Genomic DNA, 26,488 nt, shown 5'->3' on the forward strand with positions numbered 1-26,488 from the left:
TAAAAGACTTGTTTTTTGCCTTTGGGACCTCAAGGGCTCTAACTATGGTTGAAGGCTGAAGTTTGTAGAGGCTGGAGGCTGGCTGGGTTTCCTGTTTATGATTAAATTGGACATCAACTGTTATTACTGATATACTTGAAGGGGCCCAAGGTTGTTCTTACTACATCATTCCTATCCAGATTCCTTAAGGATCTGGACTGGGACAGAGGCCACCAGGTCGTGACCAGCCTGTAACTGGGTGTGCAGGATCTTGGGTGTTCAGCTCCAGAGAGACTGAGCCTGAGTTTGTCCAATTGCCCAGCAAGCTCTATGCACAGTAGGTGCTTAATGTGTGCTTACAGAGAGTCTCATGGGCAAGCAGTTCCCATTGCATATATTTTGGGGGGAACTTACATGCATGTCTTACAATAGAAACCAGAGAACCGAGGGACCAAGAATTCAGGCTTCCAAATTATCAAGGCTGGAGTGGCATTTTCTTTGTACCCACAGCAAGACAAGCATCCGAGCTGCTCAGTAACGCATATGCTATGAGGGAAAGACATGCAAGCTCTCCAAGGGCCACAGACGCCTGGTTCTTTGGGCTGAACCGTTAATGTGTCTATTTAAAACCCAGAAGTGTGTTTTCATTAGAGCTGATTCCAAAGGGCTTCTGTAAGGACCATTGTCTGCTTACTCCAAGTGGCCTTGTCCCTCTCCGGGCACCTTCCCACCTCCACTGAATATACCGTCCCTTCCACTTAGAGTTCCTCCCGCCCACCTCCCCCCACCCCCATCACCCATAACTGCTTTGTCTCAAAGCCATGTTTGAATTTAGATCCACTTTCAATGCCACTGTGGCCACCATCTCCTCAGCCCCGCCAGCTGAGTCACCATGGCGTGTGTCCGAGCAACTCCTCAGACAGCTCTGAACTTCTTTCATTGCTGCAATGGTTAGCTGTATGTCTGTTTGGGTTCCACTTTCCCTTTCCCGACCCCACTACATACTGCCCCTCTCTAAATGTCAAATGGACTCTGGGGTGCTGTGGTGGGAAGGATGGACTAATCCTGGGGGCGACCTTGCTGCCTGGCGAAAGCATAGGGAGGAATGGACAGGCTTTAAGCCCCACAAAGGTCAGGCCAAGTCGGGACACCATGGTATCTAACTCCTTTTGTATACCATGGCTTTGTCCCCTTGACACATGTACTCCAGATCTAAAACATGTCAGAGCCATGGGAACAGTCACTTCCTTCAGTGTCTACCTGCCGATGCCCCACCCCCACCCCGATTTCTGCTATCAGTCTTGGGAGGGTAAGGCTGTGTGCTCAGTTCATGCTATGTTTAAACAGCCAGCCTGTCTCTGCGGGTGAGAGGACATGTGCTCTCAAATGCTTGTGGGATATCAGGCCCTAGGCTCCTCCATGGATCTCTTTGCTTTCTCCTCTCTGCTCAGTAACCAGTGTGAACTTTCAAATGCGGGTCAGGGTGGGCCACTGCCCTCGGTATCTGCTGGGGTGCTACTTTGTAAATTGTGTAAACTGCTACTTTGTTGTTTCCTATGCCCTGGCCATGCTCTGCCCTAGGCAGTCCTTCTCACCTCAGGGCCTTTGTGCTCGCTTCTTGGAGTGACCCCTGATTTCCTGCCCCACCTCCAGTGCATGATTGTCTGTGCTCTAGTTCTCTGCTAGGACATGTCTGTGACATACAGGTCCTATTCAGGGAGACCCACCTTTAATCAGTAGTGCCCTTATTTGCATGACCCCTCATTTGCATGACCCTTATTTACATGGCCTTGATTTGTATGGCAGAGATTGCTCCCTGGAAACTGCTTGGATAACGGCTCAAAGTAGACCTGGCCAAACCCATATGCTGGCCAGCTTGGGTCCTCCTTGCCACGGGGTGTCAGGAAAACTGCACATAAGAAAGTCATCCTAAACACAAAAATACTTCCTCCAGGGGCTGGTGAGATGGTTCAGGGCCTAAGGCGACTTCTGCCTAAGTGTGAAAACTAGAATTTATCCCCAGAGCCAAATTATTGACTGGACTAGTGAAGCTGGTTGGCTTGTGGTAAAGCTTGTTACAGTGTATAACATAGAGGAAGTAATTGAAGAAGCATCAGTCTGCATGCATGTGTGTACCCACACAAGTCACACACACACACACACATACACACACTCATACACACACATACACACACTCATACACACACACACAGTCACACACACATACACACACACATACAAACACACCTCTTTACGGCTCTTTGCTTTACTCTCTATGTATGTAGTACTCTGTCTAAAGAGCGAACCCTCCACTGCCCACCAGTTCCTTCCCCACTACCACAGTCCCTCTCACACTCAATGGAGGGAAACCTCTGAGGTCCAGCCAGGAACCCAAGGTTGCCTTACAAGGACTCACACCTGCGCCCACAGGAGGCGGGCACCCTGTCATCTACCAGCTTTTGCCAGTCACAGTCCCACCAGCTGGGGACAAGCACAGGGAGTCCCTGGGGCTCCTTGAGGCTCCCCGGGAAATTGTTCTCTGCCGGTTCCTGGTAATATTCCCAGCCTCATTCTCACCACGCTTTCCCAGCTGAAGAGGAAGCAGCTCAAACAGCTGTGGAGCTGGGACTCTGGGCTGAGATGCATTAATTTGTAAATATCTTCATTTATATGTAAATTCTGAGCCCGGAGCCCCGCCGCTGGCCCTAATGGGGCCCTGCAGCCTGGCACTGTAGCTGTTCCTTCACTGGCCTGCCCTGGAAGACGTTTCCAACACCGGCTGAATTTCACAGGTCTTTCACTCTCCCCTGTGTCTCCTACATGTGGTGGCTCTGCTCCCTGGGGTGCCCTCTGCTCAGGATACCCTGGTGTCTCGGAGAGCAGAAAGAAGGATGCAGAAACCCAACATGAACATGGGGGGGGGGGACAAAAGGAGCCTGGGCCATAAATCCTAGGACTGGTCTTAAGTCCATGCTGCTGTGTGACTTTGGGGAAGTCCTATACCCTCTCTGGGCCTTATTTTTTTTTTTTCTTTTCTATTTTTCGGAGCTGGGGACCGAACCCAGGGCCTTGCGCTTGGTAGGCAAGCGCTCTATCACTGAGCTAAATCCCCAACCCTCTGGGCCTTATTTTTATTAACTGTAAAACAAAGATGGCGCTGTGGTGCAGGTGTAGGAAGAGGTGGTTTGGTTAAGTTCATGTCATTCCAATGGGAGACCCTTAGCCTTACTGAACTTTGACCCCTTCTGTAAAACACAGAAAAGGGGGGTAAAAAATAATGCTACTTTTCCAAGTTCAAGGGGTTAATGGTGAGGAATGAGAGTACCAGAAGAGAAAGTGGATTTAGGGGATTTAGGGGGTCTGGCACATGGAGGGGTTTGCCTTGTGATGGAAGGAGAGGGTTGCTTGAAGCTTAGGTGTGAACATGCTCTGCTTAGAACTGTGTTTGGAGACCCAGAAACTCTGACCCCGGGTCACCTGCCCACCAAGTGGAGTTAGCCAGCATTTGACTTGGGGAAAATAGGCACCAGTTTCTACCACATTCTAGAATTACAGGAAGATTAATCTAGTCAGCCTGCTCGCTCTCTAGGGGGTAGAGGGACTGGTTCAAGGTCACTGGGTAGGGAGTGGCCCTGCTAGGATTTGAAGCCAGGTCTTCAGGTATCTGCTGGCTTTCTCAAAGTGGGGGTGGGGGGTTTCCTTCTGGTCTGAGGAATCAAAGCTGGGGAGGTCTCTGCAGACTGCAAACGAGGGCATTCATTGCTGCTGGGTGCAGGGTTACCGGTGTAGATTGGGTTTCAGGAAACCTGGCTATACGCCAGGAAGTCCCCTGCCTACGGACTCTCTGCGGCTCCCAGGGCATTGCTTATTTCCCTCTCCAAAATGCTTTTTATCTCCGCTCTCATCTTGATGGCAACTGATTTATCCTCGGCTCCCATTCCTTTTCAGAAGAGGGGGAGGGAGCAGAGAGGCGCCTGCCTGCCTCCTGCGAGCCCTGGGCACCTTCATTGTCTCAGGTGCTCAGGGAAACAGCTGAGACCGAGGTCCTAGCTCAGTGGCTGGGAGGAGGAGCCTGGAGAGAGGCTCACAACCACCTTCTGGCCCTCACTCCCAGGGTAGGAGGTCACAGCCAGAACCCACTGCAGAACCAGCGACACAGTTTAAAAGACAAAAATTCTCCTGTCCCATTCTGAGATTTTATTCTCGTGTAAACCAATACTCTCAACCACAAAGGAGCATCTCCAGGACCTTCTAGTCTATTCTTTCTGCAAATTCGGTCATGCATTGACTTGTGACCAGGCCTTGGTGGACAATGGGAGCTGAGCACAGAGGTAGGGGTAGGTGAAAGTCCCAGTTAAGGAGTGGAGCCTTGTCCACCACAGGGCCCAGCATCTAAAGATCACATATCATCAGGAACTCACTGGAATATCCCAGCCGCTCCACCAACCCAAGTGGAACCATGCAAGGTGTCACACAGGCTGTGTCTCCTGTTGTTCCCAGTATAGGTTCTGTTGTAGCACTGCCTTCTGAGAGCATCAAGCAAAATGTCTACCACACAGTATGAAAGAGACTGTGTGTGCGTGGTGTATGTATGGTGTGTGTGTGTGTGGTATGTGTGTATGTGGTATGTGCGTGTGTGTGGTATGTGTGTATATGTGTATGATGTATGTATATATATGGTACGTGTATATGTGTGTGGTATATGTGGTGAATGTGTATATGTGTGTACTGTATGTGTATATATGCGTATATGTGTCTTATATGTTGTGTATATGTATATATGTATGTGTCTTGTATGTGTGCATATGTGTTGTATGTATGTGTATATGTGTATGTGTATATGTGCATCTATATGGGTCTATATGTGTATATGTGTGTATGTGTTGTGTGTATGTGTGAATATATTGTATATGTGTGTATATATTATATATGTGTATATGTATGTGTGTATGGGTGTTGTGTGTGGTGTATGTGTGTATGTGTGTATGCATGTTTGTATGTATGTTATATGTGGTGTGTGTGTATATGTGTGTGTGTGTGTGTTCATATCTGACATCACTAAGAAGCTACTTCACAGAGGTCAGAAGATGCCCTTGCTGGAGGAGGGTAAGGAGCGTGGGAGTCTCCGCCATCCAGCCCAGGGAGATCTATTCTGCTGACATGCCGGTCCTGCCTGAGTGGGATTCTGAAGGCTGAAGAGGAGCTTACCAGGTGACACAAGGCGGGAAAGGCCCTTTGGGAGGAGAGACTAACATGTATAAAGGGTCAGAGGAATAAAATACAACAGAGGTCTTTGGGGAATGTGTAGGCCTGTGGACACCCACATATGGAGAGTGTGTGGGGCCCTGGCACGAGGCTGAATTATCTCGATTCTGCAGCCTTTGCTCACCCTGCTCCATGCTGACCTGAGAGCCCAGGTGAGCCTGCACTTGGGACCTTAGTGACCTTAGAGATCTGAGGAGCCAACCTGTTTCCAGGCTGGCCAGAGCTGCTTCACCTCTCAGGTCTGTCATTCTAGGCTGAGTGACTTGTAGGAACAGCTCTGCCTCTCTCTGGACCTGAGCTCCTCACCTGCAAATGGGATTTGTGAAGCCTACTGTGCAGAATTACAGGAGAAGCTGTGGCCTCACCTCTCCCTGCCTCTTCCCTCCAGGACTTGACTCCACTTCAGCAGAGAGCCCCCAGCTCATGGAGTATCCCCTCAGAGCAGTGGTTCTCAACCTTCCTAATGCTGCAGCCTTTTAACACAGTTCCTTATGCTGTGGTGACCCCCAACCATAAAATTACTTTGTTGTTACTTCACCACTGTAATTCTGTTACTGTTACTAATTGTGACATAAATGTCTGCTATGCAGGATAATCTGATGTGTGAACCCCGTGGAAGGGTCACGACCCACACTTGGGAACCACTGTTTAAGAGTATCTAGGGGCTGGAAAAGCATACCCCAGGCCCTGCCCCTTCCCCTTCCTGCTCACATGCCCGCCGCTGGCGTGGGTGGCCTCACCTCACAGTGGACTGGTACACAAGATCCTCCCTCTTGCGGTAATTCTCCATGTGGGAGTAGTTGGTGGAGAACATGGCATCGAAGGTGAAGATCTTCTGCTTGATGGTGCCGCCATCTGTCACCTGGCAAAGAGCAGAGAAGCCACAGGTGAGTGCCCAGGCTGCCCTGGCCACTGCTGTCCTCAGGAGTTGCCCTTGGCCTGTCCCCGCCCTGGTCCTTCCCTCCCTACCCTCTTCTGATGAAGATGCTGTAAATGCCTCTGATGCTGCATGCCTGCCCCTCCTGTGGATCCAGGAGGCTGCCTGGCTGATAACCTCTGCAAGGCCTCCCTGGGCTTTGAATCTACGAACAGGACAGCTTAGGAATTTGAAAGAGAACCATAGGGTGTCAAGATGACTCAGCAGGTGAAGGAGCTTGCAACCAAAGCCTGACAATTTGAATTTGATTTCTGTGTCATACAAGCTCGAAGAAGAGAACAGACTCATGCAAGTTGTCCTCTGATCTACCTCCACAGACACTGTGGCACGCACACACACACACACACACACACACACACACACACACACACACACACACGCAAACAACAAACAAACAAATAGTACGAATGGCAGCCTCTGCCCCCAGGAGGCCAAGTTCATTACTACATCATTGAGAATTGAGGAAAGATCATCCACTACTGAGCCTTCCTGCCTTGCTCCTCTCTCTCCTGCCTCTTGTTAAAGCCTTGTACACTGTGAAACCCTGGATGTAGAGCCCTGAGTCAACAGCTTTCCTATGCTCAAGAGTGTGAGTGAGCCTGGCTCCCTTCCACCAGTGCTAGCCAGCAGAGCATTCGCTTCAGAGCAGGGAAACACTGGATTTCCAATTCTGCAAACACTGGGAGGAAAGGCCCTCTGAGCCCCTGCAGATACTAGGGGACAGAGCTAGCACGCTCTCTCCACTGGGTCTTTCCATGCACCAGGAGATGCACCATGACATCACTGCCTTGCAGACATGGCTCAGCAGGGCCCAGGGAACTGTGGACAGGACCAGAATGGGCTATGTAGAGTGAGCCATGGAATCAGGGCCTGGTCCCAGAGCCTTAGAAGTCAGTGGTGAGGGGTTGAGGACTTAGCTCAGTGGTAGAGCATTTGCCTAGCAAAGCCTTAGGTTCGGTGCTCGGAGGTGGTGGGGTCAGTGGGAGGAGGAAGGAGAGGAAGCAGGCTAGCTAGTAAGAGGGGGAGAGTAGAGGGTCATCAGTGTGCAAATAACTCAGGGAAAGACAACTAAGCTATATTGCAACCATCTCTGCTTTTTAGTATAATAATAATAATAGTAGTAATAATAAATTGTTGTTGTTGTTGTTGTTGCATATGTGCACATGATGTGCGAGGGATGACTGGAGGTCAGAGGACAGCTTTGTAGAGTCACTTCCTTCCTTCCCTCTGGGTCTCCAGGCTTCAGCAACAAGCCCTTTTACTGGCTGAGCCATCTCACAGAAACCCTGACAGGTTAGGCCCAGAATGGCCTGGGAACCCAGAGGAGAGGGAAGCCCACTTTCTGAGGGCAGGGAGCTCCCACAAGGGCAATACTTAAGCTGCTTCTGCAGGAAATGTAGGAGTCAGCCCAGCAGCGAATGGCTGTGAAGGCAGAGAGGTCCTGAGAGAGAGCCAAGGTCAGAAACAGGAGCGATCAGCTCAGCTGCCCGTGTGAAAGGGACTCCGGAGCAAGAGGGAGGACCCGAGGACAAAGCAATGCCCTACCCCCACAGGCACCAGCCAGCCAGGGTCAGAATTAGGTTCTGCTTAAAAACTTCCCTGATCTTCCGGAAGCGAGTCCAGTGGGGTGGCCAGACCAAGGGTTGGGCAGAGAGGGTCTGTCAGCACGGAACACGGGCTTTTGTTTTTCTGTAGCCACCCTTGAAACAGAAGGAGGCTACAAGGTCTCTATCCAAGTGCGTGGAGGCTGCTGGGGAGGGAGGGGGCCTCAGAATGTAGCAGCAAAAATCAGTTCTGGGGCACAGGCTGCCACAGGGTCCTGCTGTTCGCATCTGTTGAAAAGCCAGACCCAAGTGTCGGGGGCTCCCCAGCGGTGGCCGCCCGATGCGCACGCCTGGTCTCCACTGCCTCCCGCTAATGAAAGCGTTACTCCACAAAGCAGCAAGGTATGTGTTGTCACTGTTTCAATTATTTATCTGTTTACTCGGCTGCAGTTTTCCGCTTGTCTCAGCAACTCTATTATAGACCGAGAGTTTGCAGCCTCTCGCCGCTCAGCTGGGCTCCGCGCTAACAGCCTGCGACGGGCGGCCTCATGCCTGGGCCTGGAGAAGTGGAATTAACTCCCTGCGGCTCCTCGGGTGGAAGCTGGAGAGGGGGTGCTACCAGGGAGGTGGTCAGGGGATGGGGAGATGTTGAGAGTGACTTCCCCAGGCATCTGTCCCCGGACTGGGAGGACTGGCCTCTCTGAGCTTTTCTGCACCCAGGCTGACTTAGACTACATCTGGGTGGTTTAGTAAACAGGTTTGGTGTAACCCGGTTAGTTTCTACCAGGCACCAACTGTGTGTCGTGTACTGGCCGCATCTGTTACCTGCCCCATAGACTAGGAGTAACCAAGAATAAGGAGACCTCTGTGAGAATCAGCATTTGCTCAGGAAGTGGGACACCCACAGGGTTAACTGAGACTAATGTCTGAACCCAGTGCGTGCTCCGCAGGGGACATGGGCGGGGGTCTTAGGGGTGGGAGGGGCTGAGGGCACGTGATGCAAGGGGGAGGGAGGGGCTGAGCGGCTAGGCCAATTACAAATCAGAACAATCACAGCCCTGCTCCCCTCTTCCCAATCCTTCAAGGATGCTTTGGTCCCTTAGATACACCAGAACCCTCAACTGAGAGACAATTTTGTTTATACATTTTATTACTTTATGAGTGAGCGTTTCGCCGGTCTGAATGTCTGTGTATCATGCACACGCACATGGAAGACAGAAGAGGTCACTAGATCCCCTAGAACTGGAGTTATAGATGGCTGTGAGCTGACACTTGGGCGCTGGGAACAAAATTCATGGTCCTCTGCAAGGATAGCGAGTGATCTTAACAGCTAAGCTACCTTTCCAGTCCCGGGGAGACAATTCTGACCTGCTTCTCTACCGGGGGACATGGCATATTCTGAACATATGAGGTTGTCACCTTGAGGGTCCTGGACTATAACTGTCCCTTTTGATGAGAAACCCCGCCCCCTGAGCATTCCTCCACACAGTGCTGTTCACTGAAATGGGGATGAGGAGGCAGCTTAATTCCTAGAGCATAGAAACAAGCTGGGGGTTTGTAATTCCAGCAGTGAGGAGGCTGAGACAGGGGGATGGAGGTGTCTCTCTGGTCAGTGAGTTTAGCCTAAGGAGGGAATGCCAGTTTAAAAATGAAGATGGATGGTACTTGAGGAATGATACAAAGTTGGCCTCCACATGTACACACACACACAAACACACACACACACACACACACACACACACCTGCATAGGTAAACAGGTACACAAACAAATGCACCTGTATACAAGTGCATGTACCTGCACACATACATGAACTTGAATGTACACATAAACATGTACATGCATAACCTATACATGTGTATACATGTACCCGTGTACACATGTATCCATGTACACCCATATACATGTCAAGGTTGGGAAACTTCCCATCTCTCATCCATGTTCTGTGCCCTCAACACACACCTCTCACCCTCACCCCCACCCCACTTTACAACTGAGGCCCTACACCGGAGCCTGGCACTCCCTGTGTATCCTGCCAGGCTGGCGAAGTTGCCTAACCGCCCTCTGGCCTCATCTTGAATGACAGCTGGAGCAGGAGATTGGCAGTAGGCACTCCAGCATACCCCCACCCCCACCCTGGCTCCAGGCTTGTTTGCCTCCAGGTATAGCTTTAAAAAAAAAGATTTATTTACTTATTTTTTGTGAGTACACTGTCTTTAGACACACCAGAAGAGGGCATTGGATTCCATTACAGATGGTTGTGGGCCACCATGTGGGTGCTGGGAATTGAACTCAGGACCTCTGGAAGAGCAGCCAGTGTTCTTAACCACTGAGCCGTCTTCCCAGCCCCCAGGTACAGCTTTTTATCTCCCTCTAAAGCTCAAAGCCCTCAACATCCCAATCTTAAATTTCACTCCATTTTTTTTTATTACACAACGGAGGGGGGAAAATCTGTCAGTAAAACTGTCTCCTCAAATTTATTCGCCAGGACTGAGGGTTTTATGACTAGGAAAATACACTGGCCCCCACACGTCCACACACCCCCACACCCCAGATAAAGCAAGGAAAAATTACCTGAACCGTAAATGCCTGCTGCAGGCCAAGGCGCGGGAGAGCCTCAAGGACGAGCTTGCGTTTCTCTGATTTTTATTTACAGTTTTTTTCCTTTTTCCGAGACGGTCTCTAGTGGTAGTGAAACTCACTATGGGCAGCCCAGCGTGGCCTCCAGCTCGTGTGAGTCATGCCTTTGCCTACTGAGCCTATGGCATTCCAGGCCTGTGCCGTCACTCCTGAGTCTTGGTCGAAGCTTTCCCTCTGGGGCAGCGTGCAAACTGGTCATTTTTTATCTTGACCGTTTGCTGGTGGAAAGGGACCAGATATTTGGACACTGCCCAGGGACACTAGGATGCTCCCATTGGTCAGAGGTCCTGAGATGGGGCTGGACCATAGTGGTGGGCAAGGGTTGGTGAATGACCGGGGTGGGGTGCGTTTCAGTCCTCAGGCAAGAGGGGACTGTGGCACACCCACAGCCCTACGTGTCTCATTTAGGATCTGGTGAGGGAGAAGCTCAGTCCACGGCCATCTGGGAGACATGAGCAGAGAAAGCAAAGTCTGTAGTGACAGGCATGTGCCCAAGAGCTACCCACGATGCTCCTGGAGGTGCAGACAGTCCCTTGGGAGGGAAGGTGACCAGGAAAATCTTGAAGATGGTGTGTAGGTTCAGCTGTACTGTAAGAGAAGCATCTGAAGGCTGTGTGTGTGTGTGTGTGTGTGTGTCTGTCTGTCTGTCTGTCTGTCTGTCTGTGAGGGTCCTAGTCAGAAGTTCCCAGGGGATTAACCAAGGGGAAGGGCCATCCAACATGTGGGTGGTACCAGCCTATAGGAAGGGCTCTGGCTCTTTTCCCTCCCCCTCCCTCTCCTCGCCTTCCCTCCCCCTGATTGCCACAAGATGAGGGACTTTGCTCTGTCATTATGCCCTCCCCACCACAACCATCAGCTAAATGAACCCTTCCTTCCCTGAAACTGAAGTTTCCTCGGGCATTTTGTCCCAGTGACAGACTGATTGCCACAGCTGGGTCTGTGGGGACAGCTCAGACACAAGCTGGTTCTTCTTGTCTAAGTGTGAAGGGAGGCTGAGCCCCTCCCTACTCTGTCACATATATATGACAGCATCATTAGCTCTGGGCTTTTGAACAGTGGGTTCACCTCTCGGATCTCCCTTTCGGCAGAAAGCCCCGGGTGGGGCCTCCTCAACTTGTAATTTCATTCTTATGAAGACCTAGGGGGAGTGGCTTGTAGGGAGGCTCGGTCTTCTCCATCCTCTTGGCGGGTGCTAGAGAGTGCAAGGCCCCTGTGAAAGCCTGACCTCTGGAAATAAGTATGGTACAGCCTGGAAAAGGCACCAGAAGGCCAGAGGTCGGGGAGCAGACTCAGACGAGGATGCAGGGCACAGACCTGACTCTCTGCAGCCAGGCCGTCGAGGGTGCTCTGAGAAGAACCTGGAGAGGGGCTCTGAGACACTCCATGGTGCCATAGTTCAGGGGAGCTGTGGGCGGACAGATAGCAGACAGTCGCAAGACAAGTTGCTGAACCCCACCCGAGGACCATGGTGGATGGTGTCTTCCTTCCCCAAGGATGATTCGCCCATCAAATGTTTTCGGACTCAGTTGCTTTTCTGGACGCTGTGGTAACATACACAAGAAGCTACACTAGGAAGGAAGGATTTATTTTCACCCAGTCTGCCATGGCGGGGATGCAGGAGCTCGAGGTGGCCGATCACATTGCAACCGCACTCGGGAGGCAGAGAGAGATGGACTCTGGGGCTCAGCTCGATTCCTATTCACCATGGGCCCCCAGACCCTGGAATGGTGCTGCCCACTTTCAGGGTGCGGCTTCTCACCTCAGCCTCATCTCGAAAAATCTTCTGCAGACATGCACAGAGGATGGATTTTCCATGATGATTCTATCTAAAACCAGTTTCGCTGATGGTAAAGATTAACCCTGACACATGGGTTACTGATATTACAGAGAGTAACGACCTGGGTAGAGGACCAGCATTTGTTGAACTCTTACTGTGTGCTCAACATTGCTTGCAAGCATAGACTCAGATGCAAGTATGGTCAATATATGTTAGTGGCAATCAGCTTCTATGGAGCCACATTGTTGTGTGGCTAGGTTGGGTAGCCAGCACACAGTAGGTGCTTTGGGCAGCAAGCACACAGTAAGTGCTTTTTTTTTGTAAAAAACAAAATCTTTTCTTCATGTCTTACCATGTCAACCTTTTTGCTATGAGTTATTATCTACACATTGTCTCTGTACTGTTCCTAATCTAGGCCTCAGTTTCCCTAAATGTCCCACGAGGAAAATGAGGCCTTGTAGCCTCTGAATACCCTGTCTACTGCATGGCCCAGTGGCGTGGCTCTAGAAAGCCAGTCCTAGCCAACCACAACTTGTCACATCCCTCCATTATGCCCTCAATACCAGTCCTCTCCCCAACTCTCAGCAGCACTGGCTATAGCCAGGCAGGTGGATTTACAAGTGGACTCATAGAATCATGGCCAATGGGTCCGGTCCAGCTATCAGCAGGCGTCCCACTGGTCAGCCAGCCACGTTTTAATTTGAAAAAACAAATAAGTCTTCAACGCTAGCCTTCTCACCAATACCCCTAGATGCCACCATCCGTAAAAGGAAAAAAAGAATGAAGAAGAAAAAAAGAGGGGATCACCCCCCCAACCTTTCTCTTTGTGTTCCGCAAAACCAATTACAGGTTGGAAATAGCTGTAATAAACTTGATATCCCACTTACGGGCCAATCCCGCTGCGGCCAGGAAGTGTAATAGTGGCGGAGAGTGGAAACTGCGGGTTTGTGGAGCTGTTTAAATTGCCTGCCTACATTACTCCACTCCTCTCCAGCGGGGAAGGAATTTGCTCTCCTGGAAATGGAGCAGCTGAGGTCTCTGTGTCCTGGGCGGCGCAGGGGAGTGTTTGCAAGGCAGACTTTAATGAACTGATTAGATGTGGAGGGATGGCTAGCCCCTGGGAGCTTACACCAGCCAGGCGCAGGTTCAAGTCCCTAGCAAGGCCACTCAGTCCCTGGCAGAATGAGAAGAAGTGAGGCTGACCTTCTGGTCCTTCGGAGGATGAAAAGAACACGCATCAGGCCATGCAAGCGACGGAACTCAGAACCAACCATAGCGTGGGGCAGCTCTGAGCCTCAGTGGGTAGAGGAGCCAACAGGTGAGCATAGAACCCAGGCGGGACACCTGTAACCCCAGGACTCGGGTGGTAGAGGCAGGGGGATGGGAAGTCCAAGCTCGTCTTCAACGTGAGTTGGGAGTAAGCTAGGGCTGTATGAGACCTTGTCCTAAGCACTGTCAGAAATAGGCAGAAACTTGTAAAGCATGAAGGGAAATGGCTACCACAGGCCTAGAATTTCAATTCTGACCTAGACAGCGCTGTGGAAGGCAATGAAAAGCGATTCTAGAAACTTCCACCACACAACTGTCATTCAGCACTCCCTTCCCCGTGTCACTCAACTCTGCGTGCCTGCATGGGACAAGCACAGAGTAGGCCCTCGAGGTACATTTGTTAAATAAGCCAATAGCTCAGAAAAGGAAGGTACGGGCTCTCCAGGGGTCCTGCCCTTAGCTACCTACTATCTTTGGTGCTTGAACCAAGAGAGCTGAGCAGGGATCCAAGATGACATCATGTGAACCGAGCTTCATCGAAGGATAGCTCAGGTGAGTCGGGCCCCACCTGAGTTCCTTGTGTGCCTAAGATTAGCATCGTTCCTGTGAGGCTGGGTTTGTGCTGAGACGGCTATAGCTAAGCAGATGTGGACAGTGAGGAACTGGCTTCCCATCTAGCCGGCTCTGCATTTCCTGATCCTTCCGGCAGGGTGGCGGCAAGGAGTCCTTGCCTCCCTGTGTATACTGGAGGTGGAGCGAGAGTGGGTGGGGTGTAGCTGGGAGCTGTGCATGCAAATTCTATAATAAAGTCCAGCACTGGGCAAGTACTCACTCAAACTCCATGGAAATAAAATTGCAGCCAGAGAAGGAATGTGACTTGGCCAGGCTGCCTGCCTGGCACAGGTGAAGTGGACTTTTGAACCATTGAGTCTGACTCTGAAGATTCTATAGGAAGGCCCAAGAAGGGGCCTGGGGTCAGGAGCAGGGTCAGGGCCAGGACCAGGGCCAAGAAAGGGGCAGGTGTTTTAGGAGAGGGAAACGTAGGCAAAGATACTTGGGAAGGGATGTGGATTGAAGCCAGGGGACATTCATGAAGCCACTTTTGGTCCTCTTGGTTTGGGAGGACACAGTTCCTGGTGGCCCTATTGCCATGACGACCCTGGACCATTCTTCCTCTAAAGCTCCTGCCCACTGGGTCTCTACGCTCGTAGGGAGCTGTAGCCACAGATGCAGGGAGGATGGAGGATGTGTGAGAGCCAAGGGGGAGAAATGGGGAGGGGGCTCTTAAGTCAAGGCCACCCACCTCCCTGAGAACCGAGTCTACCCTGCTGTGACGCCTCCGTGAGCTCCCACTCCTGGCAAGGCTGGGCTGGAGTGATTGGCTTCCCTGGCGTGTGTGGGAGATCCAGTGTTGACAGAGACAGCTGGTATCATAAATTGCCTTGTCTCATCTGGTTATGGTGCGATGGCAGACAGGCACTCAGGGATAGGACTCGGGGGGGGGGGTGGCACTGAAAACGGCAGAGGAGAGCAGAGTGGCTGCCAGCTTCCTTGTGGGTCCTGAGCTTGCCACATGGGCAGGTGAGCAGACAGTGGGATGCCTGTCCTAATGGGGGTGTGTGTGAGAGGCAGCTTATGGGGGGGGCGTGTGCACCAGTGTGAGAGCCTGCATTCTGGGGGTAGTAGGATGTGTCTGTGGGGCTCAGATGTACTGAGCTGCCAGTGGAGTGTGTGTGTGTGTGTGTGTGTGTGTGTGTGTGTTTACACTTTTAACGGGATATGGGCTATATGCATATCTGTTTGAGGCACATGGTGAACGTGCCCTCACCCAGTGACAACCCAGTCATTATGCCCCCTCCTTATTCTGTGACTCAAGGAGCAGGAACTGAAGGTACGTACCAACTAGGGCAGAGTGTGTAAATGTCTGATGACTGCCAGTCTGTTTCCACAGGTGTTCAGGAGCATCAGGCCGGCATCTGTCCTTACACCTCCCACACCTAAGCAAGGCTCCCTGAGCTCCTTTGCTCCGCTAGATACACAAGGGTCCCACATCGCTTCCTGTGCACCCTCCTCCCCTTTCTCTGCACCCTCCTCCCCACTGCAAGGCTAGCAAGCTGGAAGCAAGAGACAGGAGTGGCACCTCAGGACTTAGGCCAGGCTCTTGGACTTCAGAGCACAGCACAATCAGCAGGCTGCATGGGCAGGCTCATGGAGTCAGCTGGAAAGCAACACGACTCCCAGGATGTGGTACGACGGTCTAAGCTGCAGCAGCCATGGCGGGGGAGGCCCTGATTCACCCTGCAGAGCTGAGTGGAGCAGCATTTGCCTTCTTAAGTGGGCGAGCACCTCTAGATCCCACATCTCCCTGCCTTGCTTTTCTCGGTTGGAAGTCAGCGGGGGGGGGGGGGGGAGCACCCCAAGGGAGCACTGGAGGATGCTCTGAATTCTGTGTGTTAGGTAGCGGCAGGACTTGGGGCTGGGAGGAGCACATCCTGGGAGCACTGGCGGTCGCTCTGGATTCTGTGTGCCCAGTAGTGACAGCCCTTGGGTACAGTGGGAAGTCCCATTGTCAGCTTTGGGATGTGGCGCAGGTCGGTATTGTTTATCCCACTGCAGTGGAGGTGGGGAGCCACCAAAAGCATTAAGGAGGGTCTTAGACTCCAGGGACAGCAATTAGTCCCCTAACTGCTGTATACACAGTGAATCTCGGACAGATGGACACAGAGGAGATCATTTTCTGGGTCATCTTCAGAGTTGCTAATGAGGTCTTCAGATCTCAGGAGCAGTCTGGGTAGATGCAGGGCACAGCACCTGGCTGGGTCCTATCTAGTCCAGGATCTGTGTACGTGGGCCTGAGGCTCTGTCCTCAGAGCCCTGTTCCACCCTGCCTGAGAGCACACCTGTGTGGGCACTGTCACTGCGGGACAGCTGCCAGGCTCGGGACGATCGCTGCAACTGCTACCATCAGGAAGGGCGCCAGTCCCTGGGGAGAGGCCTTGCTGTGAGAATGTAGCTGGGCCCCTGTGTTCGTGGTGCTGCAAACAGTTAGGGCATGTCTGGCCGCCAGCAGATCGGTGGCTGCGGCCATCAGCAGCCCACGCCAGCCTATGCACCTGCTCTACCAGGCCAGCTACACTGCAGACAGTGTTGGCTAGCATCTCTCGCCCTGTGTAATTAACACAGCATCGTAGACAGCTCAGCCAAGCGGAGTCCGTCCGCCTGTCCATCTGCTGGCTGCTTCTGGAGATGGGTCCTCTGACACAAGCTCAGCAGCCTGCTAGGGAGGAAAGAGACCTGAAGGGACCCCCTTTAGGAGGACCTGGTCCCCATCTCTGTTCGTGCAGGGCATGCTGGGAAATTTACGTCCCACCGCTCGGCCTCAGTTTCCTCATTTGTTCAATGGAACCGGGATGACTGGCCTCTTGAGTTCTTGTCCTACCTGCTGTAGGGATGTTTGAGCAGTAGCAGTCTTTGGGTGGTAGATGTCTACAGTGAGGGGCCACGCTGGACCTTGCAGGTTGTGGCCACTTATTTCTCGTTCAGTAAGAATGTCCTTTGGCTGGAGAGATGGCTCAGCAGGGGTTAAGAGCACTGACTGCTCTTCCTAGAGGTCCTGAGTTCAAATCCCAGCAACCACTTGGTGGCTCACAACCAATTGTTATGGGATCAAAAACCCTCTTCTGGTGTGTCTGAAGACAGCTACTGTGTACTTATATGGAATGAATGAATGAATGAATGAATGAATGAATGAATAAATAAATAAATAAATAAATCTTTTTTTAAAGGAATATCCCGTGTTTCTACTCTTTGCCAGAGACTGTTTTAGAGGCAAGGGGCGTGGCTGTGAGGTCTCTGTTCTTCTATTGGGTAGGAGAGGGGCTGTGTCCCCATTTAATATGGGTGGGTGGGCATGGCACATCAGAGTGGGTGGCTGAGGAAGGGACCAAATCTTAGGGAGGTAGGGACTGAGGTCCTAGAGCCCTCTGCAGTCAGTCCTGGGAACAGCCCTGGGACAGATGTGCACTCCACACCACACAGACGGGGATCTGCGGCACAGAGCCCTGGGTGAGGTTCTGTGACTTTGTGTTTTGGTCACTGCTCTCTGCTTCTTAGTCTATCTGAACATCCAGAAAAGCGTAGGAATTTAAAACCCAGCCCCAGTGTGCCTGGCACCTGGCCTCTGTACTAAACTCTGTGGATCAGTCTGGTCTCTGTCTCTCCGGGCATCACCCTGCCTCACTCACTGGGTACATTGCCTAGTAAATCACATATGTCAGTTAGCCTGGCTTCTAAATCTCCTGCCTAGATGCCACAAGATGAAGTTCGTGGTCAATTAACCAGCCCCCCCCCCCTTTTAGGTGACATTTGCATACAATGAAATGCAAAATCCTCAAGGGCCCCTTTCCTGGTGTGTGTGTGTATGTGTGTGTGTGTGTGTGTGTGTGTGTGTGTGTGTATGTGTGTGTACCTACCTATGTGTGGGTGCATGTGAGAGCAGAAGTAAACCTTGGGGGATCATTCCGCAGGCCCGCCTGTCTGTCTTGTTTCTTGAGGCAGGGTCTCTGCTAGCCTAGAACTTCCTGAGAAGTAGGCAAGGTTGGCTGACCAGCAAGCTTCCAGGGAGCTGCCTGTCACCATCCTCCATCTTGTGTCTCTGAGGTCACAGGGATGCACCAACATACACACACACACACACACACACGTGCACACACACGTGCACACACACATACATGCTTACACATAGATACACACACGTATATACATGCACAGATATGCATGCACGTGAACGTGCACACACACATATGCACACACATGCACAGACACACACACACACACACACACACTCATAGACACACAGATTGTTACTTGGGTTCTAGCAATTCAAACACAGGTCTTCACTTTACCAACTGAGCCATCTTCCCAGCCCAGACTGAATTATCTTTGAGGAGGGCCCCTGTGGACATCTACCAGAGACATTGAGAAACTTGCCTCACAATCTACAAAAATTGATCAATGATGGATTCCCTACCAGAGCCCAGAGGGTGAGCCTTGTCCTACAGGCCACAAGGGAGATGGCTCCCAGCTTGGGTCTTTGTGAGGAACACACAGAATTCCCTCTGTCCCTCTGCTCAGCAGGGGGCATGTTCTTCCATTGAGACCGGAAAGAATGGAATAGTCTGGAGGGAAGGTCTTATTACAAGGAGGCTGTCCAATAAAGATCTCTCGGTATATTAAAAAAAAAAATCTTTACCTGGCTTTGAACAAACACTTGGTATTATTACAACCAGGAAAAAAAATCCCAATTGCTTTTCATTATAGATCTGGTACGTTTTGTTTTCTTGTTCCCAGAGAGCCAGACCTGCACAGACGGAATGACTTAAGAGAGGGGATGGGAAATATGTCGGACCTGTAGTCAATACAGTCTTGGGGCCCCACTCCAGGTGACCCGATGAGAGACCCAGACTCCGCATCTCCCCAACTGTAGAATGGGTGCAGTCGTCCCCTTCCCAAGGTGAGGCAAGGACAAAACGTGTGAACCACAGTCACCTCCCGTGTGACCTCTGGTCTCAGGGACTGGGGAGACAGAGCCAGACACTCCTATAGCCATCAGAGACCCAAAGGCCGAGGGAAAACCTCGCTCTGTAATAGAAAGTAACTTAAAATAGTCAGGTCCCAGAAGCTGGGAGATGTCTGAGGACTGGGTTTAGGGAACACAGATTTTCAGTAAAACCTGGGCAGTGAGAGGGACATGGGGGAGTCAGGAGGGAGAATGGTAGTCAGAGCAGCTGCAGCAGGATCCAGTTGTCTGTAGTGAGGCTGTACTGAGGATGGTGGCAATGGTGTGATGGTGCCTGGACTCAGATCAGTGTGGTCCTTAGGGCTGCTGTAAGGAGGTTATCTTTAACTCTCGTGAGGAGTCGCAGGGAGGTTTAAAGCACATGCCAGGTTTGTGTTATTAGATGACTGACTACTTTAGCTCTTAGTAGAGAAGGAACTGTGGGGTGGAGTAGGGGTAGGAAAGCCCAACAAGGGTTTCAGTCCAGCCTGGGAGCAGAGAGCAGCTTCCCCTGGGCATTACTGGGGAACTTTGTTGCTCCATCCTGCATGCCACTGTCCTCTGAGGAACATAAGCAAATGTCTAAAAGCCAGGTAGGACCTGCAGGTTCAAGTGCAGCTATCGTCTAGCTCTGGGTTAGGGGAGTGTGAAGAGACACACACACACCTCAGGACAGTCAGGCCTTGACAAGAATTAGGGGGCTGTAGTGCTGTCTCTGTTCACTAAGGTTCAGTGTTCTCCAGATCACTCACCTCATGCCAGAACATTCAGAAAAGAGCTGGCCCAGTCACACAGGTATAGTACAGCAATGTTGTCAGGACATGGGCAGCAAGAGTGGCCTCTGGAGAGGTGACCACAGGTAGGGCTCTGTGTATCCATTCACTACAGCATTCATAAAAAGGGTTTAATTATTTGTAGGTAAGCATATTAAGGTGGTGGTCATGTGTTAGGAAGATGTAGCCAGAGAGCCACACCTTTCACAATGGTCCCATGGGACATCTTGCCTATGGCCCAGCCTGGCATTAGATTTTTTTTTAAGGCCCAGAAGTCAAGGAAACTCACAAGTCTCAGGAGGTTTCCAAAACTTACACGATTCCAAGACCCTTCCCTAAGGTTATTTCAGCAGAAGCAACTGCTACAGAGAGGAGGCTCTTGTGAAGAACTCTTGCAAGCCACACAGGACACTCCCAGGGGTGCCACTTTGATGAGGAGCCATGCAAGTGGGAATGGGTTCCTCGGTGATACTGGAGACATGCTCCTTCCAAAAACCTTTCACTAGTTTGCCAAACTGGACTTAGTGAACTAAACTGGAATTTTTCCTTTGGTCTGTATCCTGCTTGGGAGTCAAAGACATTTGTCCACATCTTTCTAGGAAAAGTCTTAGAGCCCCCAGCCCCTCTCCAAATGCCTTCTGTCACCCCAGCCACTTTCTGAACCTTTCAGGGACACTGGTGACCTGGACACCTATCTACAGCATCAGGGGGCAGAAGCGTCTTCATACAACACAGGGGCCATGGGCTTCAACTAAGGCCTTGTAGCTGAAGGCTTGGACCAAAGGCTGTGGCTGATGGGGCAACCACTATAGTGATACGATGGTCATGGGGCCACTCTGGGAAGGCAGAGGTGGGAAGGCGGTTGGATGGTGGAAAGTGCTTACCATGTAAACATGAAGAGCAGGGTGCAAATCACTAGCACCCCGGTAAAAGCTGATCATGGTGGTGTGAGCTAGCAGTCACAGCACTGTGGGGATAAGCGGATCCCTGGGGCTTGCTGAGTGGTCAAGTCTTACCATGTAAGGGGGAGGGCGGAGCCATAGAACATGGAGTGAAGGTGCTCGCTGCACAAGTCTGACAGCCTGAGCTTAATCCTGAATCCAGGAAGGAGAGAAGTGACTCCCAAGAGTTGTCCTGTGACTTCTGCAAGCACTCCGTGACACAAACGTGCTCATATGTATATATGTATACACACACACACACAGACATACACATACATGCACATGCACACACATGCTTGCACACAACTAAATAAAAAAGTGCAGAGCAATTGAGAAAGAGCCCTGATGTCAACCTCTGCTCTCCACATGCATGATTCTGCATGTATACACACACACACACACACACACACATACACACACACACACACACACACACACACAGAGCAAAACACAGCAAACTGTTCATTCACCCGGGAGCCTTCTGACCTGAAACTGGCAAAAGCCCGGGCGAACTGTCATGAGCTGTTTCTTTAGTCCCACACCTTCCACGAGGCACTCTGCAGCAACGGGTTCCATTGAGTAAAGTCAATGCTTCATCGCTGTCAGAGTCTCAGAGATGGAGCACTGCTTCTGTACGCGCTAACAGGTACTGCATAGGAGCCCACGAAGGCTCATCCTCTACCTCTGACTTTATGAGACGAGCAGAGGAGCCTATCCTCAGATCCTATCTGGACCCCAAGGACTCATCACTCTCACGCTTTGGCTTTTTTGGAATCTGATGCCCAAGATTCAGACTCGCTTTCCTCCAGGCTTCTTCAGCCTGCGAGGTGGAGGCTGGGAAAGGCCTGCACTGGCAGGTGACCCTCACTGTGGCAGAGGTGCCATCTCAGCAGAATGATGCGATTGGCAGGAAGTCTGCTGGGGCGTCAGATCCACACACAGCCCAGCATGGGAAGCAGTGACTGACAGCTTTGATGGCACCCATGGGAGCGGTGTCTTTCCCTTTTATATCTGATAGGCATCACATGAAGGGGTCTTGGGATCCACATGGGAGGTGAGACAGAAAGCCACCGTCACAGGTCCAGCCTGTTTCCAGTGCGGCTGATAATGTCACCCCCATCGCTGTTTTCAGACACTGGTAAGAAGTCATCAGTGAGTTCTAAACAACAATGAGTGACATAGCACTGGGTGGGTATGTCCCAGGTGAGTTGGGGAGAAAAGGTGCTGTCTTAGGGTTTTCCTGCTGGGAGCAGACACCATGACCAAGACAAGTCTTTTAAAGGACAACATTTAATTGGGGCTGACTTACAGGTTCAGAAGTTCAGTCCAATATCATGCGGGAGCATGGCAGCATCCAGGCAGGCATGGTGCAGGAGGAGCTGAGAGGTCTACATCTTCATCTGAAGGCTGCTAGTGGAAGACTGACTTCCAGACAGCTAGGGTGAGGGTCTTAAAGCCCACACCCACAGTGACACACCTACTCCAACAGGGCCACACCCACTCTAACGAGGCCACGCCCACTCCAACAGGGCCACACCTCCTAATAGTCCTACTCCCTGAGCCAAGCAAGCCTATGCAAACCGTCACAGGTGTCTACCATCCTGGGGCAAATGGAGTGGGTGAGCATGGGGATACCTAGTATAGAGAGAACTGATCAGGACACAGGTGGCTGAGAATGCTCTGTCCTCTGCCCCTCTTCCTTAGATGAGCAAGGGATTGGGAAATGTATTAGATTTGTGTGTATGTGTATGTACATGCTCACATGTGCGTGGCTACACATGTATCTGTGGGTGGATGTGCATGTGCCCACACATGCGTGCGTGCATGCACATGTGTGTGTGTGTGTGTGTGTGTGTGTGTGTGTGTGTGTGTGTAGAACAGGGATGATGAAGAGGGATGTAAGTAGGTTTCTCCTCCTACCCATAATATATGAGTCAGAGTCAGAGGACCAAAAGGAATCTTCTAAAGGGCTGTAAAACCCCTCAGTTTATATATGAGGAAAGGGAGGCCCAGGCAGCCCTCTGATAGCACTCAGGCTCCAGTGTGTACATCATAGCAGTGTGGCTGGCAGAAGGCAGCTGGCCCTCAGGGACAGGATGCCAAGGGCCAGATGTGCCACCTGGGTCTTCCAAAGATGACCATGGTACACAGAATAAAGCCTGGGTGCAGGTCACTGTAGCTGGTACACCTTTTCTGTTGCCAGGAGCAATCCCTGACAAGAAGCAACCCAGGGGCTGAAGGGTCTGTGTTGCTAATGGTTTGAGGGTTTCCTCCGCTGTGGTGCAGAAGGCACAGGGGTGGGAGCTGCTTGGGTCTGTGGCAGCAGGAACAGAAAGCTGATGGCTCACACTTGGCAGACCAGGAATAAGGAGAGCGTTTGTGCTCAGCTGGCTTCTCTTCTCTCCCTTTGCATTCATTTGGGGACCCCAGCCTGTCTGGTGGGTCTTCCTGTGTTCGGGACGCATCATCTGGTCCTCCACCGATCCTCTCTGGAAATACCCTTACGGATACGCTCAACGGTGTGCCCTACGAATACGCTGGCTTTTCTCATCTACTCAGGCCTACCATAACTCGGTAGTTGGACAAACTAGCCTCTATTTCGAGCACCCAACAGTTAGGGAGGAAAGCCAGCTTATGCATCCTGCTTGCGGCCCATTGCTTTAAGCACCTACCATGAGCCAGGCACAGAGCCCGGAATGGCACCCCAATAGCTGGTACAGTGAAGGAGGACCTCCTGCCCCTCAGCTCCCGTCTGCAGTCAGCCAGATATCTCAATAGGAATCTTGAAGTAGCTGTCTGAAGCCTAGGCTCCCGCTGTGCTGACTGGCAACCATTTCATCTGCTGTTGTAGACACAACCGTGACAGGTGCAATGGTGGCTTTTAGAGAACCCTTCCGTGGGCAGCTGGTGGCCTGGGGCCTGGGCTGCCACTCCCTGGATCCCAAGAATCAGGCCCAGGTATCACTTTTCCCCACTCCGACCTTCAAGTCCTCAAAAAGAACTGGTTACTCCACTGATGCTGTTCCCTCCCTTCCCTTCCTCGTTGGCTGTCCTTCCTCCCAGCTTTCTATAGGAACCTCAGGTCCTCCTCTTCCTCATCCTTACTTCCTCTCTCTTTCTTGAAGTACCTGTCATGGAGGAAGGAAGCCCAGAAGAGTCTCAGTCCTATGTGGAGACACAGGCAGGGCAGATTGGAGGTTCACCAATGAAAAAGGACCGGGGGGAACTAGTTGCTTCTGTCCTACGTCCCCAGAACCCCGCCCCCCGCCCCCACCAGCATTGAGAGAGCTCCCCCCATTTCCTGAATGTGGCCAGACTTCCTCCTTCAGGATGCCTACCAGGCGGACCCCTGGATCTAGTCTCTCATGCAGCGGGCCATCTGCGTCTTATTGCTACTATATTTCGATCACGTGGTCATCCTCATACTCTCTAGACAGCCCAATCCCATTAGAACGAGGTCGGCGACTTCTGCATTAGATAAAAGTCCTGCAAAGAAGGCTCTTGTCCCTCTCTGGTCTCTTTGAAGCTGAGGGTGAATCCAATCCCCTTCTTCATACATGTGTCCTATTCTATGTCTTGATAGACCCTGGAGGCAGAGCATAAGGTGCTATTGATTCTGAGCTCCTGAGGGATCAGTTGGGACCTATTCAAAGGCAGGGTCAATGGCGGAACAGCTAAGGGGGCCCAGAACTTGCATAACTGATGGAACAGAGACCCTTCGCAATGTGGTGAATTGAGACCCTGCTCCAACTTTTCCCCACTCCCTGTCCACATCTAGCGTCTCTCCGTTATCTCTTTGCTGACAGAGTTACTTGCTGTCCACGGAATGTGTTCTGGCCAAGAGGAAGAAGTGACCCGAGGGCACCAAACCTTACTTGGGCTTCAGGGACTGCGACTGGGTACAGGCTTCTGATGTAAACACAGGAACCTGTTGAGCTGTCTGCTGGAGGCCGACAGGGGACAGGGCTGAGCCACTGCTGAGGTCTCTCTCAGGCCAGCCTGGGTGAACTAACAGTCAGCCAACCCTAGACATGTGAGCAAGCCCAGCTGCCCCAACTTCCCCCAGGCGTGTGAGCACAAAGCACCCATTGCTACCGCTGCTTGCCTAGGAGGCTCCGCTGGCATCCGCTGCACAGCATCACCATGGCAACAGATAATGACACACGGGTGGGTCAAGAATCTGGGTTCTAGAGTCCAGCTGCCTGGCTCCCCTGTAGATGGGCTGCGTGGCCTGGAACAACTTACTTAGACTCTCTGAATTCAGTCTTTTTTTACCTTTCCAGTCAGAATAACAGCAAACACCCGGCAGGACGTTGAGCATATGAAAGATCCAGGCCGCAGAAGCTGCTTAGAATAGCACTTGGCACAGAGCCAGTGGTTAATAGCGTCCACTTGTAAGACTATGCTACTGTAGAACCTGAGAGATACATTTCAGGGTCTTCTCCATCAAGGTTGCATAGCCTATAAGAAAGGGACTCCCTCCCCAAAATAGGCCCTATGAAATGCTTAATCCTCTCTCCTGGGAATGCCAGGGAAGGTCCTTGTCTTGGACGTAGCTGATAGGCTGGGGGCCTCGCTCGGTAGCTGCCCCCTAAGCTTTAGGAAGAGTTTGCTGGACAGTGGGGTGTGGTGTGGGGAACTTCGGTTTTGATCTCCCTGGCTGTGTATACCTGCTGAAAAAAAAGATTCTGTATGAAGAGCAGAAGATTGAGCCAGCAGCCTGTGGGGCTGGTGAGCCTATGGGTGACCAGCGGGGTAGATGTATGTCCTCACCTCCAGCTGCAGGGAAAGGGGCAGTTGGGGCAGCATTGACCCTGAACATGGAGACTCAGTGTGTGTGAGAGGGGGCAGGAGTTCAGCTTGCAGGCGGGAAGAATGAAACTGCATGCAGATGTGAATCCTTCCAGACATCCCGTGGTGCCAATTCACATGCACATCTGGAACCCAGAGGCCACACACACACACACACACACACACACACACACACACACACACACACACACGCGCGCGCGCTCGAGGGTGGAGGGCTCACTCCTTAATCGCCCACACTAACATTTCTGCAGCCCCACATCTGGACAGCAGTGAAAGTGAGATTAATAGAGACCACGGGAAGACCTCCCACCACCCAGCCGAGGCTGGCATCAAGCTGGGCTCAGCCTGCCACCAAATCTCACCCCTCCCACCCAACCGTCTCCCTAAAACTCTGCTTTTCAGCTTTTAGACATTTTGGGGTTTCCAGGTTGCGGGAAAGGGTTCAGGGTGGTAAAAATAGTGGAGGAGCTGTGACCAATGTCACTGGCAACCACTCTGGCTGGCAGGCATAAGACGTGTGTCACACAGTAGCTCCCACTCAGAGTCTCGCTGGACAACTGCCCTGTCCCTCAGGCAGAGGAGGGAAAGGTGAAGCCATGTGTTATAGCTGCTCAGAGAGAGGTGTGGAGGAGGAAGGCCACCCTCAGCACCCTCTGGAACTTAGGGCCTAGGAAGAATTGGCTTCACTTTACATAGTTCCTTCTAGCACAGAACCATGTTGAAGATGTAGCGTCTGTCTGTCCCCAGAATAAAAGGTGTCCGGGTTCACAGACTTCTGATCCTCTCTCTAGGTGCAAACTGTTCTGTCTTTGGAGCAGGTGGTCCGAAGAGGGCTCTGTTGATGTGCTCTCTGCCCATTTCACAGCTGGGAAAACCAAGGCATGATCCACAGCACCCAATAGCAGCAACATGGTACACATGCTCTACACATCACTATTAGTAATGGTGGCTGGGCGCTCTCTGTATGCTGGTGGGGTTCTTGTAGGAGAGGCACA

General features: G+C 51.7%; 1 protein-coding gene across 2 annotated transcripts in view; it reads right to left on the reverse strand.

Annotated features, from left to right (window-relative positions):
- Igsf21 (immunoglobin superfamily, member 21) overlaps positions 1 to 26,488 on the reverse strand; it is a 224,638-nt gene that overhangs the window by 74,707 nt on the left and 123,443 nt on the right. For both annotated transcript variants that reach the window (XM_087548484.1, NM_001271454.2), the window contains 1 exon segment: positions 5,985 to 6,106. In XM_087548484.1, the coding sequence (XP_087404610.1) occupies positions 5,985 to 6,106 (122 nt within the window).

The sequence above is a fragment of the Rattus norvegicus genome, chromosome 5 (assembly GCF_021556685.1).
Source record: "Rattus norvegicus strain SHRSP/BbbUtx chromosome 5, alternate assembly SHRSP_T2T, whole genome shotgun sequence".
Lineage (NCBI taxonomy): Eukaryota > Metazoa > Chordata > Mammalia > Rodentia > Muridae > Rattus > Rattus norvegicus.